The sequence below is a fragment of the Lipotes vexillifer genome, unplaced genomic scaffold, assembly GCF_000442215.2.
Source record: "Lipotes vexillifer unplaced genomic scaffold, Lipotes_vexillifer_v1.1 scaffold722, whole genome shotgun sequence".
In the NCBI taxonomy this organism is placed as follows: Eukaryota; Metazoa; Chordata; class Mammalia; order Artiodactyla; family Lipotidae; genus Lipotes; species Lipotes vexillifer.
In genome coordinates, this window is record NW_006795213.1 from 1,125,590 (window position 1) to 1,141,638 (window position 16,049).

General features: G+C 40.1%; 1 protein-coding gene across 1 annotated transcript in view; it reads right to left on the reverse strand.

The window, feature by feature from the left end:
- The window catches only part of TUBGCP4 (tubulin gamma complex component 4), a 49,718-nt gene extending 34,330 nt beyond the window's left edge, over positions 1-15,388 (reverse strand). Inside the window, exons 1-5 of the mRNA XM_007467552.1 lie at positions 15,017-15,388; positions 5,739-5,867; positions 2,692-2,814; positions 2,250-2,303; positions 1,752-1,808 (exon numbers count right to left, since the gene is read on the reverse strand). Of these exons, the coding sequence (XP_007467614.1) occupies positions 1,752-1,808; positions 2,250-2,303; positions 2,692-2,814; positions 5,739-5,867; positions 15,017-15,094 (441 nt within the window). The 5' untranslated portion in view covers positions 15,095-15,388. The remainder of the gene's footprint in view (positions 1-1,751; positions 1,809-2,249; positions 2,304-2,691; positions 2,815-5,738; positions 5,868-15,016) is intronic.
- Between the last annotated feature and the right edge of the window lie 661 nt (positions 15,389-16,049).

A 16,049-nucleotide genomic window follows, 5' to 3' on the forward strand; every position in this document is an offset into this window, starting at 1 on the left:
ACTGTGATTGGGTTCACCTTTTTGCAGGCTGCAAGTTCGTAGCTCCCGTTGTTTTTGATGTCTGTCTCCAGTGGCTAAGGTTGGTTCAGTGGGTTGTGTAGGCTTCCTGGTGGAGGGGACTAGTGGCTGTGTTGTGGTGTATGAGGCTAGATCTTGTCTCTCTAGTGGGCAGGTCCACGTCTGGTGGTGTGTTTTGGGGTGTCTGTGGACTTATTATGATTTTAGGCAGCCTCTCTGCTAGTGGGTGGGGTTGTGTTCCTGTTTTGCTATATGGTTGGCATAGGTTGTCCAGCACTGTAGCTTGCTGGTCGTTGAGTGAAGCTGGGTGCTGGTGTTGAGATGGAGATCTCTGGGAGATTTTCGCCGTTTGATATTATGTGGGGCTGGGAGGTCTCTTCTTGACGAGTGTTCTGAAGTTGGCTCTCCCACCTCAGAGGCAGAGTCCTGACTCCTGGCTGGAGCAGCAAGAGCCTTTCATCCACTCGGCTCAGAATAAAAGGGAGAGAAAGTAGAGAGAATTAGTAGAAGTAGGAGGAAATAGGAAAGAAAGAAAGAAAGAAAGAAAGAGAGGAGGGAAGGAAGGAAGGAGGGAAGGAAGAAAGAAAGAAAGAAGAAAAGAAAGGAAGAAGGCAAGAAGGAAAGAAAGGAGGGAGGGAGGGAGGAGGGAAGGAAGGAAGGAATGAGGGAAGGAAGGAAAAAATACAGAAAGAAAGAAGATACAGTAAAATAAAATAAAGTATAATAAAGTTATTGAATTAAAAAAATAATTATTTAGAGGAAAAAAAAAAGGGAAGGATAGAACCTTAGGACAAATGGTGGAAGCAAAGTTATAGAGACAAAATCTTACATAGAAGCATACACATATACCCTCACAAACGTCGGATGAATGGATAAAGAAGATGTGGCACATATATACAATGGAATATTACTCAGCCATAAAAAGAAACGAAATTGAGCTATTTGTAATGAGGTGGATAGATCTAGAGTCTGTCATACAGAGTGAAGTAAGTCAGAAAGAGAAGGACAAATACCGTATGCTAACACATATATATGGAATTTAAGAAAAAAAAATGTTATGAAGAACCTAGGGGTAAAACAGGAATAAAGACAGAGACCTACTGGAGAACAGACTTGAGGATATGGGGAGGGGGAAGGGTGAGGTGTGTTAGGGCGAGAGAGAGACATGGACATATATATACTAACAAACGTAAGGTAGATAGCCAGTGGGAAGCAGCCGCATGGCACAGGGAAACCGGCTCGGTTCTTTGTGGCTGTCTGGAGGGGTGGGATAGGGAGGGTGGGAGGGAGGGAGACAAAGAGGGAAGAGATATGGGAACATATATATATGTATAACTGACTCACTCTGTTATAAAGCAGAAACTAACACACCATTGTAAAGCAATTATACCCCAATAAAGATGTTAAAAAAAAAAAACAGTTCTGAATCCTTGGTGTAAAATGCTCTCACCTCCAAGTATCCGTAGCATTGTTCTCTTACCCAGCAGCATTCTTGGGTATATCTATTATCATTTTCCCCACCTTCTGGACAAGGAGGTGCTTAAGGGCAGGGTCCTAACTTATTTTTGCATTCCTGATACTTAGCATGATACTCAAGCAGATATCACTGAATGAATAAATAAATAATAAAAACTACTGAAAACTAGTCTCTTCAAAAAAGAATGTAAAGGAAAATTAATTATGAGTATTTCCTTGGTGCTTACCAGAGCAAAAGGAAAAAGGAAAATTCTCACCTTTTGACTTTTAATTTGTTCTACTACAACCATCACAGAGGGGAAAAGGAGCTGGAACTGCAAAGGAGAGAATAATTAGGATGGTATATAATCAAATACAAGGAAAAAAAATTAACTCAGGAAATGTCTTTGTTTCTAAATAGTCCCACTTAACATAATGATGGCAATACCACAGAACAGCCAAGATCCAGTATCCTAAGGCAATTTTCTACAGGGGTTGGCTGCAGATAGAAAGAGAATGGCAGACAGAAACAGTTTCTATGTTTGAGGCTAGCATAATTGCTAATACTGAGGCCAGTCTAGAGCATTAACATCACACAGTAAGTTTTCACTAAATTTGGAACTTTTCAAACAGTTCTGATCTAGGAAAGCATACAAAATATCAAATGCTGGGCTCTGAATCCAGAAGGAAAAAAGTTCTCAAAAATAATATTTTAAGTTAGATTATTCTAATGATATCAACAGATTCCAAAGCATTTTGTTATCTGGGCATCATACCTGATCTAAGGAGTAATTGACATGTGATATGGAGAGATGGGGGTCAGCCAGGAACTGCAACAAAAAAAACACTCTGATTATGGCTCCATATAAAATATCTCGAATCTATTTCATCTATGAAAACCGGAAGCGAATGTGAGAGTAGGCTTAGGGTTCATTTTAGGGTATTGAGAATTGATCATTTATAGAAGATTATTAATGTTGATTTTCAGGTGATAACAAAACCAAAGCTAGGGCTCTTCTAAACTCACTCAGGAACCTTTGCCGTGATCCACTTGCCACTTTGATCATGGCTTGGGCAATCACAGAGAGCACACTTACCCTCCAGCCACGCAGAAAACAGCTCATTCTTAACCACCTGACCGTATCAAAGGGCATTACAAATCAGGAACATGTCCTCATCTGCTGTCCCAGAGGTGTTCCTTCCCGTATTTCTTCTCACCTCTTGTTCCAAATCAAGCAGTGCTTGGCGATAAGGCTGCAAAACTGAATCCAGCCCCGTGCAGAAGGCCCTTAGGTAGATTCCATGTGACCCACCTTGGCCCTGCTGAGATGGATGGTGATCCTGAAATCAAACAAAGAGAAGTCAACTTTTCAGCTCAGACCCTGAAACCCAAGGAAGACATTATCCTTTATTAATGGCATTTTTTTGTTTAAATAATTCCCTATCAAAGCAGTGCTTCAATGAGAGGAAAACCTGACTGAAGAGACCTTTTAAAATGTGATAATGTTTTTCATTTTCCATGTGGCTCAGATGTTACAAACAACCAGGTATTACTCCATACTGTCACTAGAGGTTTTTCAACAACTCAATTCTAACCTTATAACTTCTAGCTTAAATCCCTTTGGTGGTTTCCCCTTGTCCCAGAATAATATCTAAACTCCTCTACATGGTATACAACTTCTGTATTCTGGCCCTTACTCTCTCCAAAATTATCTTTAACTGCTTCCAACTTCACATCTTCATTTACAAATTACTCAGCAGTTCCCTGAATGTGCCTTGTTTCTATCTCTCACCCCTGTGAATGAGTGTGGTCTGCTTATAACTCATGTTTGTGACAAATACCTACTCTTCCTGCAGGACCCAACTCCAGCATCTCTTCCCTGCAAAGCCCTTTCTAACTCTCCCTAGGGAATTAATAGCTCCCCTTTGTTGCTTTCATAGCATCCCTGCTTAGTGCTGGAACTGAACTTTTGTTTTTCTGTCCCCTCACTAGACCAAGAGCTTCATGAAGCAAGGGCCCATACTTTGTTCATCTTTGCATTTCATTTCCTAGCACAGTTCTTTGAACAGATGGTAACTATTTACTGAATAAATAAAATGACCTCAGTCCTCCTTCTAACAACCCTTCTCCTGCCTAGATGGCAATTCATCAAAGACACGAACCTGATAGCCAACATGGCGAGTTAGAAGACACTCACCAAGAGGCTATTAACAAATATGGTTTGTCTTTCAAGAAAGCTGCAGTTTCTTTGTAAAAGCATTCTTTTTCTACACGGGGGAATTGCAGTTAACAGTTGACTAGAGGCCATGATGACTAGCCTTTCTGGCTATGTACTGATTTGCATGGTCAGGCTCTGGTGGTGGTAGATACCATAGCAGAATTCAGCAACAAATGTGGTAGGAAGCTTGGGCTCAGAGATTATAAGGCACACTGTAGCCAGAGGATGCTGCAGAGGATACTAGTAGTTCCGGGAGATAAATGTTCCCAGCTATAATAAGAATAGCACGGGCATAGGGTGAAATAGACCAGACTGGCTTACAACCAGGTGATTTTGTTTTGGTTGTGTCATTCCAGAGAACTGAATGTCTTCATTTATCACAAAATGAAAGAAAAAATGAGACTGCTTTTACTTTTCAAAAAAGAAAGAGGTACTACAAATATCTTTAGAATTTGGGAAAGTAGGAATTCACATATAAGATCCACATAGTCACACGAATATAGGACAGGTTTGGTTTTTTTTAAGTGTTATATACAAACACTTAAAGAGCCCTTTTCATCTATATTAATATGTATACAGGTTCCAACTTTGATCATTGTGTTCTCATTATTATGACTTCATAGCAAACTGGCATTGATTAGGTTTTTTTAAATATAAATTTATTTATTTTTGGCTGCGTTGGGTCTTCCTGCACGCGGGCTTTCTCTAGTTGCGGCGAGCAGGGGCTACTCTTCGTTGCAGTGCACGGGCTTCTCATTGCGGTGGTTTCTCTTGCTGTGGAGCATGGGCTCTAGGCACGCAGGCTTCAGTAGTTGTGGCACATGGGCTCAGTAGTTGTGGCTCGCGGGCTCTAGAGCGCAGGTTTAGCAGTTGGGGCTCTGCAGCATGTGGGATCTTCCTGGACCAGGGCTCGAACCCATGTACCCTGCCTTGGCAGGCGTATTCTTAACCACTGCACCACCAGGGAAGTCCCTGGCATTGATTAGATTTTAAATTCTTTTCTCTGCAACAAAATCTGTTTGAATCAGAATCCCTGTCCCAGAGATGAGGCATTATTCTCTGACTCCTTTGTCCCATAGATTACCACCAAGGGCCTGACAACCAGTTTATATAACAGGGGCCAGGTGGTACTGACTGCATTGTTTCAGAAAACTATCCTTCCTTTTCCTTTCTATTCAATCAGAATCATTCTTCAACCAGAATCATTCTTTCCACTGGGAAAGAATGCCTTTCTCTTCAACCAGAATCATTCTTTCCACTGGGAAATAGTCACCATTGAATCAGAGTCACACAATGCAGCAATCTTCTTACTTACCACTGACAGAATTGCAGACTGTTAAAAGTAAAAAAGAACTTTAAAATTTCTCTTAAAAAAAAAAATTGAGTGTCTACTATATGCCAGGCACTTCTCATGAATTACCTTGTTTAATCCCCACAACCCTATTAGATAAATACTATCTATCCCCATTTTATAGGTAAGGAAACTGAGCCTCAGGTTACTGCTGAGCAGTCTATGGCCAGTAAGTGATGGACAGGAAACAAATCTTTGGCCACTACACTATAGAGCACTGACTTCCAATTAATTTATATTAATCAATAATATTTATTAAGTCTTACCACATGCCAAAACCTTCTCCAGTTTAACTCTTATTTACAAATAAGAAAAAGGAAGCCTGAAGATTTTAGTTGCCTGCCTCAATGTAACTACGGTAGTTAGAAGCAAAGTGGCAAAGGAATTTTAAATAATGCTTTGTGTTTTCACTTCTGGGACTGGAACTCTGGTCCAGCTCAAACTGATTTAATTCAGGTCTCTTAAAACTTGGGCAAAGCATGCTTTGTCTTACATCCATCTGCCTAAATTGGTCCCCATGTATATTTTCCCCTTGTTTGAGGTACAGTCACCTTGCCTTCACTTAAATAATTCCAGTGGTGAGAAATTCATAACTTCTTGACACTTACATCACATGAATTACCAATGGATTCACTGAAAGCTTAACATAGCTCCATCCCTGGGGAGGTGTACGTTCCCTGAGAACAGGAACCTACCTGTTGCTGCACATGGCCTGTGTACTGTTCAATGAACTCGGTGAAACGAATGTAGTCTGTGCCCAGCCGGCAGAGTCGATTCAGGACACTGGTTTCACTGGGATGGAGAAATGGGAAGTCCTGTGACACCTGCAGGAGAGGAATAATGCTAAAAACGCTGATGTCCGCTACTCACTGCTCACTAGAACGATTGTCTCCCTTTGCAAGATGGCTATTTAAGACTGGTAAGTTCTAGATAACAAAAGTATTTCGAAATCACTACAAAGACGTTGTTCCCCAGTCCCAACTTAATTAGTTATTTATTGAAATAGGCAGTAATCCATGGTAAAGAATTTAAACGGTACAAAATGGTATACATGAAAAATAAGTCAGCCTCCACAGAGGCAGCCACTACTACCTGCATTTTTTTAAATTGAAGTATAAATATTATATTGGTTTCAGGTGTACAACATAGTGATCCAGTATTTTTACAGATTACAAACCATACTAAGTTATTATAAAAGACTGACTAGGGGCTTCCCTGGTGGCACAGTGGTTAAGAATCTGCCTGCTAATGCAGGGGACACAGGTTCTATACCTGGTCTGGGAAGATCCCACATGTTGCGGAGCAACTAAGCCCGTGTGCCACAACTACTGAGCCTGTGCCCTAGAGCCCGCGAGCCACAATTACCGAGCCCACGCACAGCAGCAATGACCCGATGCAGCCCCAAATAAATAAATAAATAAATTTATTAAAAAGAAAAAGACTGACTATATTCCTGTGCTGTACATTACATGCCCGCGACTTGTTTATTTTGTAACTGGTAGTTTGTACCTCTTAATACCCTTCACCTATTTCATCCCTCCCCCTATCCCTCTCCCTTCTGGTGACCACCATTTGTTCTCTGTATCTATGCATCTGTTTCTGTCTATGCATATGTTTGTCTGTTTTTTTTCTAAATTCTACATATAAGTGAAATCATAAAGTATTTGTCTTTCTCTGTCTGACTTATTTCACTAAGCATAATATCCTTCAGGCCCATCCATGTTGTCACAAATGGCAAGATTTCATTCTTTTTCATGGCTAAGTATATTACCTATTCCTTATGGAATCTTCCTGGGATGGTCTATAAGGATATATGGGGTTTTTGATCTGGTTGCAACAAAGTCTCTTGAGCAATACTGCTCACTCTTGGTTCTGCAGATTTCAGAGGTTTCTCAGACATATTCTTAGGATTTACAAATTCTCTATGAAAATTTAAATTTTGTTTTCATTTTGATAAAAATGTAAAATTAACGTAGCATATTATAATCTGTAAAAGCACCTTATAACTGGACATATAATTTAGTGTCCATATTTTCATTTGTATTTTTAATTTAAATCATGGCCAAATGATAGCCTAGTATGGTATGTAAAGATTTCACAGCAGTTCAAGCAGAAAAATAGTAGTGGGAGAATGTATTCATTCAATCAACTAAGAAAAAAATCATAGCAAAATATACATAAAAGTTACCATTTTAGCCATTATCAAGTGTACAATTTAGTGGCATTAAGTGCATTCACTTTGTTGTGCAACTATCACCACCATCCATCTCCAGAACTTTTTCATCTTCCCAAACTAAAACTCTGTACCTCTTGAATGATGACTCCCCATTGTTCCTTCCTCCACACACCCTGGCAAGTACCCTTCTAATTTCTGTCTCTATGAATTTGACTACTCTACAATATTTATCCGTTTGTGACTGGCTTATTTCACTTAGCATAGTGTCTTCAAGGTTCATCCATGTTTTAGCACGTGTTAGAATGTCTCTCCTTTCTAAGGCTGAATAATATTCCATTGTATGTACATGCCGCATTTTGTTTATTCACTTCATTTGTCTATGGACATCTGAGTTGCTTCTGCGTTTTGGCTATTGTGAATAATGCTGCTATGACCATGGGTTTACAAATATCTATTTGAGTCCCTGATTTCACTTCTTTTGGGTATATACCCAGGAATAAAACTGCTGGATCATTTGGTAATTCTGTGTTTAATTTTTGGAGGAGTCACCATATTGTTTTCCACAGGGACTGTACCATTTTACATTTCCACCAGCAATGCACAAGGGTTCTAATTTCTCTACAACCTCACCAACACTTGTTATTTTCTGTTTTTTTGGTAATAACTATCCTAAAGGGTATAAAATGATATCTCATTGTGCTTTTTTTTTTTGGTGGTACGCGGGCCTCTCACTGTTGTGGCGTTTCCCGTTGCGGAGCACAGGCTCCGGACGCGCAGGCTCATAGGCCATGACTCACGGGCCCAGCGGCTCAGCGGCATGTGGGATCTTCCTGGACCGGGGCACGAACCTGTGTCCCCTGCATTGGCAGGCGGACTCTCAACCACTGCGCCACCAGGGAAGCCCCTCTCATTGTGCTTTTGATTTGCATTTCCCTAATGATTAGTGATATTGATCATCTTTTCATTTGTTGCGCATTGTATATCTTCTTTGGAGAATCAACCAACTTTTAGTGACTACTACTTATCCCAGGCACTGTGCTAACATTCCAAGATTAAATAGTGTACAAAATCAGACATATTTACTACTCCCAAGGAACTCAGAATATTTCGCATTCATATTGTATTTTGTGGAAGCCATCTTTATGTGACAGTAACTGTAGTAATAAATAGGCAAAGAAGAATTTTTCTGTTACTGATTCCACAATAATTTGATTAGGAATCCATTTAATGTAGATTTTAATGATACAATGCTAACCATATCTTCAAGTTAACAACTTAAGAGGTAGCATGACATAGTCCTTAAGAGCTTGATCTCTGGAGCCAGATTGCGTGGGTGTGAATCCCTGAGTTGCCTCTTACTTGCTTGAAATCTTAGGCAAGCAATACCCCTCTGCGCCTCAGTTTTCATACCTATAAAGATGATAATTGTGAGGATTAAATAAATTAATACATGTAAATCCCATGTGCCAAGCACATAGCAAGTGCTCAATACATGTCAGCAATATTTTATTATTAGGACAGCTCTACTCAGTTATTAAGTGATACTCCTATTAAAATTGGCATTTGAGCAGTGTTTGTTGGCAGAGTTTTAGAAAAGTTCCAGGTCTGGTTACTCTGAAGCAACAAACGATACCTTAAAGTTATTGGTACCATTTGGTACAACCTACTTATATGAACAGGCATTCTCTTCATTAGAGTTACTGAAGTCAAAATAGAAAACAGAGAGCCAAATCTGAAGAAAAGTCATTCTACCATTTAACTCAATGTTGACAATTTAGTTTTAGCAAAACAACAGTATATATTACATTAGATCAGTGGTTCTCAGTGGGGGCAATTTTGCCCCCAAGAGACAGGGTAATGTCTGAAGATATTTTTGGTTGCCACAACTCAGGGGATACCACTGGCATCTAGCAAGTAGAGGCCATGGGTGCTGCTAAACATCCTACAATGCACAGGACGGCCCCCACAGCAAAGAATTATCCAGTCCAAAATGTCAGTAGTGCCAATGCTGAGAAGCTGCATTAGATTAACGTCAATTTGAATTGATCAGTTTGGTAGTTTTATTTACTTTGTAAAAATAACTGGTTTTACAGTTGTTAAAGAGCAATATGCTTGAGTTTATACTTAGCTTAATGTGCATACATATTCAATATTACAATAAACTTATTTTTATCAACACTGGGCATTCATGACAATTTTTCCCTTTATCGAAATGTGAAAAACACCGTTCTGCAGAAAGTATGCAATATTTGCTGATTTTGGTGGAATTATTTTCTTTCACAAATAGCTTAATACCTACTATGTGGCAGAAACTGTACTAGGTGCTCCTGGTACATCTATGAAGAAGACCACTGTGGTCTTAGCCCCCATGGGCAATCTATGTGAGAGAAAGACTAAACATAGGTAACAACAATAAATAATATGAATTGTGATGTCCTATAAGAGAAATAAACAAGTTGCTGTGATAGAAAATAATGGCATACGGAGTATACCTAAAGAGGTGGTCAGAGAAGGTTCTTCTGAGAAGGTAACATTAAAGCTGAGAACTTAAGGAGGAAAATATCCGATTGAGACTTTTTTATAAGAAAAAAAGGAAAGCAACTATTGTTCCCATATTCTTTTGTCTCTTTTTACGTCTGACAGTCAGGCACAAACAATTACCTCCTGAATATTTTTCTCCTATATTCCTGGCATTGTGCTAGTTTTACAGAATAAAAGAAACAATAACAAAAGCAATCTGTTTGATTTATAAGTTTTATAAACCAAGAACGTATATTTTCTGCTCCTCCACAGCCTATACTACCAATTCTCATAGGAACAGGCATGACTTTGTGATCAGACAGAGCTAGATTCAAATCTTGCCTTATCAAGACTAGCCACCATAAAGTTCTCTGAACTTCAGTTTGCTCATTTGTAAACTGGGGCCAACAATACCTAAGTTACTAAGTTATGGAGATGATTAGATAATATTACTGGAAGCAGGAGCAGAAAAGAGTGGTTCAGATACTGGAGCCAGACAAAACTGGGTTCAAAAGGAAACAGAAGCTTTAAATGACATAATAGACCAGATAGATTTAATTAATATTTATAGGACATTCCTTCCAAAAACAGCAGATTAGACTTTCCTGTCAAGTGCTCATGGAACATTCTCCAGGATAGATCACATCTTGGGTCACAAATCAAGCCTCAGCAAATTTAAGAAAATTGAAATCATATCAAGCATCCTTTCTGACCACAATGCTATGAGATTAGAAATGAATTACAGGGGAAAAAACGTTAAAAACACAAAAAAGTGGAGGCTAAACAATATGTTACTAAATAACCAAGAGGTCACTGAAGAAATCCAAGAGGAAATCAAAAAATACCCAGAGACAGATTACAACGAAAACACGATGATCCAAAACATATGGGATGCAGCAAAAGCAGTTCTAAGAGGGAAGTTTATAGTATAGTTATACAAGCCTACCTCAAGAAACAAGAAAAATCTCAAATAAACAATCTAACCTTACACCTAAAAGAACTAGAGAAAGAAGAACAAACAAAACCCAAAGTTAGCAGAAGGAAAGAAATCATAAAGATCCGAGCAGAAATAAATGAAATAGAAACAAAGAAAACAATGGCAAAGATCAATAAAACTAAAAGCTGGTTCTTTGAGAAGATAAACAGAATTGATAAACCATTAGCCAGACTCATCAAGAAAAAGAGGGAGAGGACTCAAATCAATAAAATTAGAAATGAAAAAGGAGAAGTTACAACAGACGCTGCAGAAATACAAAGCACCCTAAGAGACTACTACAAGCAACTGTATGCCAATAAAATGGACAACCTAGAAGAAATGGACAAATACTTAGAAAGGTATAACCTTCCGAGACTGAACCAGGAAGAAATAGAAAATATGAACAGACCAATCACAAGCACTGAAATTGAAACTGTGATTAAAAATCTTCCAACAAACAAAAGTCCAGGACCAGATGGCTTCACGGGTGAATTCTATCAAACATTTAGAGAAGAGCTAACACCCATCCTTCTCAAACTCTTCCAAAAAATTGCAGAGGAAGGAACACTCCTAACCTCATTCTATGAGGCCACCATCACCCTGATACCAAAACCAGACAAAGATACTACAAAAAAAGAAAATTACAAACCAATATCACTGATGAATATAGATGCAAAAATCCTCAACAAAATACTAGCAAACAGAATCCAACAACACATTAAAAGGATCATACACCATGATCAAGTGGGATTTATCCCAGGGATACAAGGATTCTTCAATATATGCAAATCAATCAATGTGATAAACCATGTTAACAAATTGAAGCAGAAAAACCATATGATCATCTCAACAGATGTATTAAAAGCTTTCAACCAAATTCAACACCATTTATGATAAAAACTCTCCACAAAGTGGGCATAGAGGGAACCTACCTCAACATAATAAAGGCCATATATGACAAACCCACAGCAAACATCATTCTCAATGGTGAAAAACTGAAAGCATTTCCTCTAAGATCAGGAACAAGACAAGGATGTCCACTCTCACCACTATTATTCAACATTGTTTTGGAAGTTCTAGCCATGGCAATCAGAGAAGAAAAAGAAATAAGAGGAATACAAATTGGAAAAGAAGTAAAACTGTCACTGTTTGCAGATGACATGATACTATACATAGAGAATCCTAAAGATGCCACCAGAAAACTACTAAAGCTAATCAATGAATTTGGTAAAGTTTCAGGATACAAAATTAATGCACAGAAATCTCTTGCATTCCTATACACTAATGATGAAAAACCTGAAAGAGAAATTAAGGAAACACTCCCATTTACCATTGCAACAAAAAGAATAAAATACCTAGGAATAAACCTACCTAGGGAGACAAAAGACCTGTATGCAGAAAACTATAAGACACTGATGAAAGAAATTAAAGATGATACAAACAGATGGAGAGATATACCATGTTCTTGGATTGGAAGAATCAATATTGTGAAAATGACTATACTACCCAAAGCAATCTACAGATTCAATGCAATCCCTATCAAATTACCAATGGCATTTTTTACGAACTAGAACAAAAAATCTTAAAAGTTGTATGGAGACACAAAAGACCCCAAATAGCCAAAGCAGTCTTGAGGGAAAAAAACAGAGCTGGAGGAATCAGACTCCCTGACTTCAGACTATAATATAAAGATACAGTAATCAAGACAATATGGTACTGGCACAAAAACAGAAACAAGATCAATGGAACAAGATAGAAAGCCCAGAGATAAACCCAAGCACCTATGGTCAACTAACATATGACAAAGGAGGCAAGGATACACAATGGAGAAAAGACAGTCTCTTCAATAAGTGGTGCTGGGAAAACTGGACAGCTACATGTAAAAGAATGAAATTAGAACACTCCCTAACACCATACACAAAAATAAACTCAAAATGGATTAGAGACCTAAATATAAGACTGGACACTATGAAACTCTTAGAGGAAAACATGGGAAGAACACTCTTTGACATAAATCACAGCAAGATCTTTTTTGATCCACCTCCTAGAGTAATGGAAATAAAAACAAAAATAAACGAATGGGACCTAATGAAACTTCCAAGCTTTTGCACAGCAAAGGAAACCATAAACAAGACGAAAAGACAGCCCTCAGAATGGGAGAAAATATTTGCCAACGAATCAACGGACAAAGGATTGATCTCCAAAATATATAAACAGCTCATGCAGCTCAATATTAAAAAAACAACCCAATCCAAAAATGGGCAGAAGACCTAAATAGACATTTCTCCAAAGAAGACATACAGATGGCCAAGAAGCACATGAAAAACTGCTCAACATCACTAATTATTAGAGAAATGCAAATCAAAACTACAATGAGGTTATCACCTCACACCAGTTAGAATGGGCATCATCAGAAAATCTACAAACAACAAATGCTGGAGAGGGTGTGGAGAAAAGGGAACCCTCTTGCACTGTTGGTGGGAATGTAAATTGACATGGCCACTATGGAGAACAGTATGGAGGTTCCTTAAAGAACTAAAAATAGAATTACCATATGACCCAGCAATCCCACTACTGGGCATATACCCTGAGAAAACCCTAATTCAAAAAGACACATGCACCCCAATGTTCATTGCAGCACTATTTACAATAGCCAGGTCATGGAAGCAACCTAAATGCCCATCGACAGATGAATGGATAAAGAAGATGTGGTTCATATATACAATGGAATATTACTCAGCCATAAAAAGGAATGAAATTCGGTCATTTGTTGAGACGTGGATGGATCTACAGACTGTCATACAGACTGAAGAAGTCAGAAAGAGAAAAACAAATATCGTATTTGAACTGGTTTGCAGAGCAGAAATTGAGACACAGATGTAGAGAACAAACGTATGGACACCAAGCAGGGAAAGCAGCGGAGGGTGGTGGTGGTGGTGTGATGAATTGGGCGATAGGGATTGACATTTATACACTGATGTGTATAAAATTGATGACTAATAAGAACCTGCTGTATAAAAAAATATATATATTATTCAAGTCATCCAATGATGGAATGACCCAGTTGACTGTATGACTGATTTGACCAATAACAGAGTGATGTGAGTAACAACAACCACAACAAAATTAAATAAAAATTAAAAAAAGACATAGTTTGAAAGTAAAAGGAAGGAAAATGACATACCATACAGTAAACATAAAAATTTGTTTTTCTGTCAGGTTTGGCTATGTTACTGTCAGACAAAGTAGGTCTCAAGAAAAGAAGTATTACCAAGGATAAAAATAAGGCTCAACAAAATTTTGAAAATTTGAAATCTGACAGTTTGTTCTCTGACTATAATGCAGTTAAATTAGAAATCATTAAGATATCTAGAAAAACCCCTCCAAATACTTGGAAATTAAACAATACAAATCTAAATAACCCATCAGTCAAAATATAAGAAAATAAAATAACAGGCATGGATCTGAATTTCTGCTTCATCACTTACTATCTTTGACTTTCACAAGTAACTTAACTTCACTTTGCCTCAGTTTTCTCATCTTTAAATCTAAGTAAACTGGTTAAAATCACTCCTAAATCTTAAAATATATCAGATTTGTATTTTGTTTCAATCCCACCACCAATAATGAATGCGGATTATTTTTAATGGTAATAACAGCAATAAACTCTATATATATACATAGAGGACACTATTATTTTTAAAATACCCTTTAGATGTGAAAAGATGTTCAACATCCCTACTTATTAGAGAAATGCAAATCAAAACTACAGTGAGATACCACTTACACCAGTCACAATGGCCATCATTAAAAAGTCTATAAAAAAAAAAAAAACTGGGTTCAAGACCAAGTTTGCTAATCGCTACGTGATCCCTGACACCGGGAGTTAATCTCTGAAATGGAGATAGGTGGTTGTGAAGATTAAATGAGATAAAGCATATAGCACATAGCCCTTCCCCCTCACACATTCCTGGTTACATGAAGGCCCCCCTCCAAATTCTCCTAGTGCAGAAATTTCCCGGGCGAGGTGTAATAAGGGAAACACTCTCACCTTTTCGTCCAACGAAACTGGCTGAACCCTTATTGTGTGTCAGGCACTATGTATTTGGACTAGCTTTCAAAACTCAGTTTAAAAGCACATACAATTACTGAGCCCTCCGGTTACCTGCCCAGGGACAAGCCCCCCACGCCTCGGCCCCTGCAAGCCCCGCCTTCTCGGTCCCTCAGACTCCTCCCCTTGGCACTAGCTCGCTCCACCCATTCCGCTCTCGCTAGTTCCCGCGCTCTGAGGCGGACAGTACCTGCAGGCCACTCCGCTTGTTCCAGGTGAAAATGGACCCTGGATACCCGCTCAGAGCCAAGAGCAGTTCGTGGATCATTCCCACGGCGGACCTCGAGTCCCTATATCCGTCGCACCCTCCTCCAGAGCCTCACCAGGCGACCAAAGAGGCGAGCGCTCCCTCCTCTACACGCGCACAGGACCCCGGGAAGGGCAGTTCCTCCTGACTGTACCCGCCGAGACTACTGCTGAGGAGAGCTGACGGGAAGCCGGGAAGGGGTCGGCGCGCCGCGTTCCGGAAGTGAGCCGCGCTCGCCTGGGCCCACTCGCAGGCTCCAGCTGGTGCTCCGCAGGAGTCGCGGGATCTTCCCTCGCGCATGCGCCTCCAGCGCCCGGGTCGCCCGCTCGGACTTCCGGTTTGGGAGCTGAACTGGAAGGCTGGAGAGCCCGGGCTGGAACCCTACCCCGAGTGGGTGAGGCTAGCCCGCGGTCAGAAATGCGGGTGGGTTGAGTGACAGCCCGAGAAGGAGAAGCTCCCAGGGGTGGGTCGGAGGGTGCTCTCAGGGCGCTTAGCCCGGTCGGAGGCCTCTGGAGGGGCTCACGACGGCTTTCGAGAGTAACCTGGCCGGAGGGAGAGAAGACAAAGAGGCCGGAACCCCGCATCCGCGAACCTTGCAGCCCTCCGAGCGCCTGGCCAGCACCCGAGCTTGTCCTCAGGAGACCCATGACTACTGCCCCTTCGGACTCCCACTCTCCACCAACTCAGTGGGACTCTCCCCAAGCCCACCCGGCCCTCGCTTCAGGAGCCCAAACCAACTTCTCTCAGTGCGCGAGGTTTCCATTCAGTAGTTCCCGGCTATTTACTGAGCGGTTACTTTTGCTGTGAGGGAGAACAAAGACCCAGTATTTAGTACTTGATTTTTGTTTGGGGTGGGAATTGGTAGTGGTGGAGTCCGAGGGGGGCGGGGCGGACGGAGAGGGCCCGGGGAAGGACGGCGGAGGTACTGGGGGAGATCAGCTGCGACCCTCTGGACAGAGGCTTTTTGTTGCCTTTA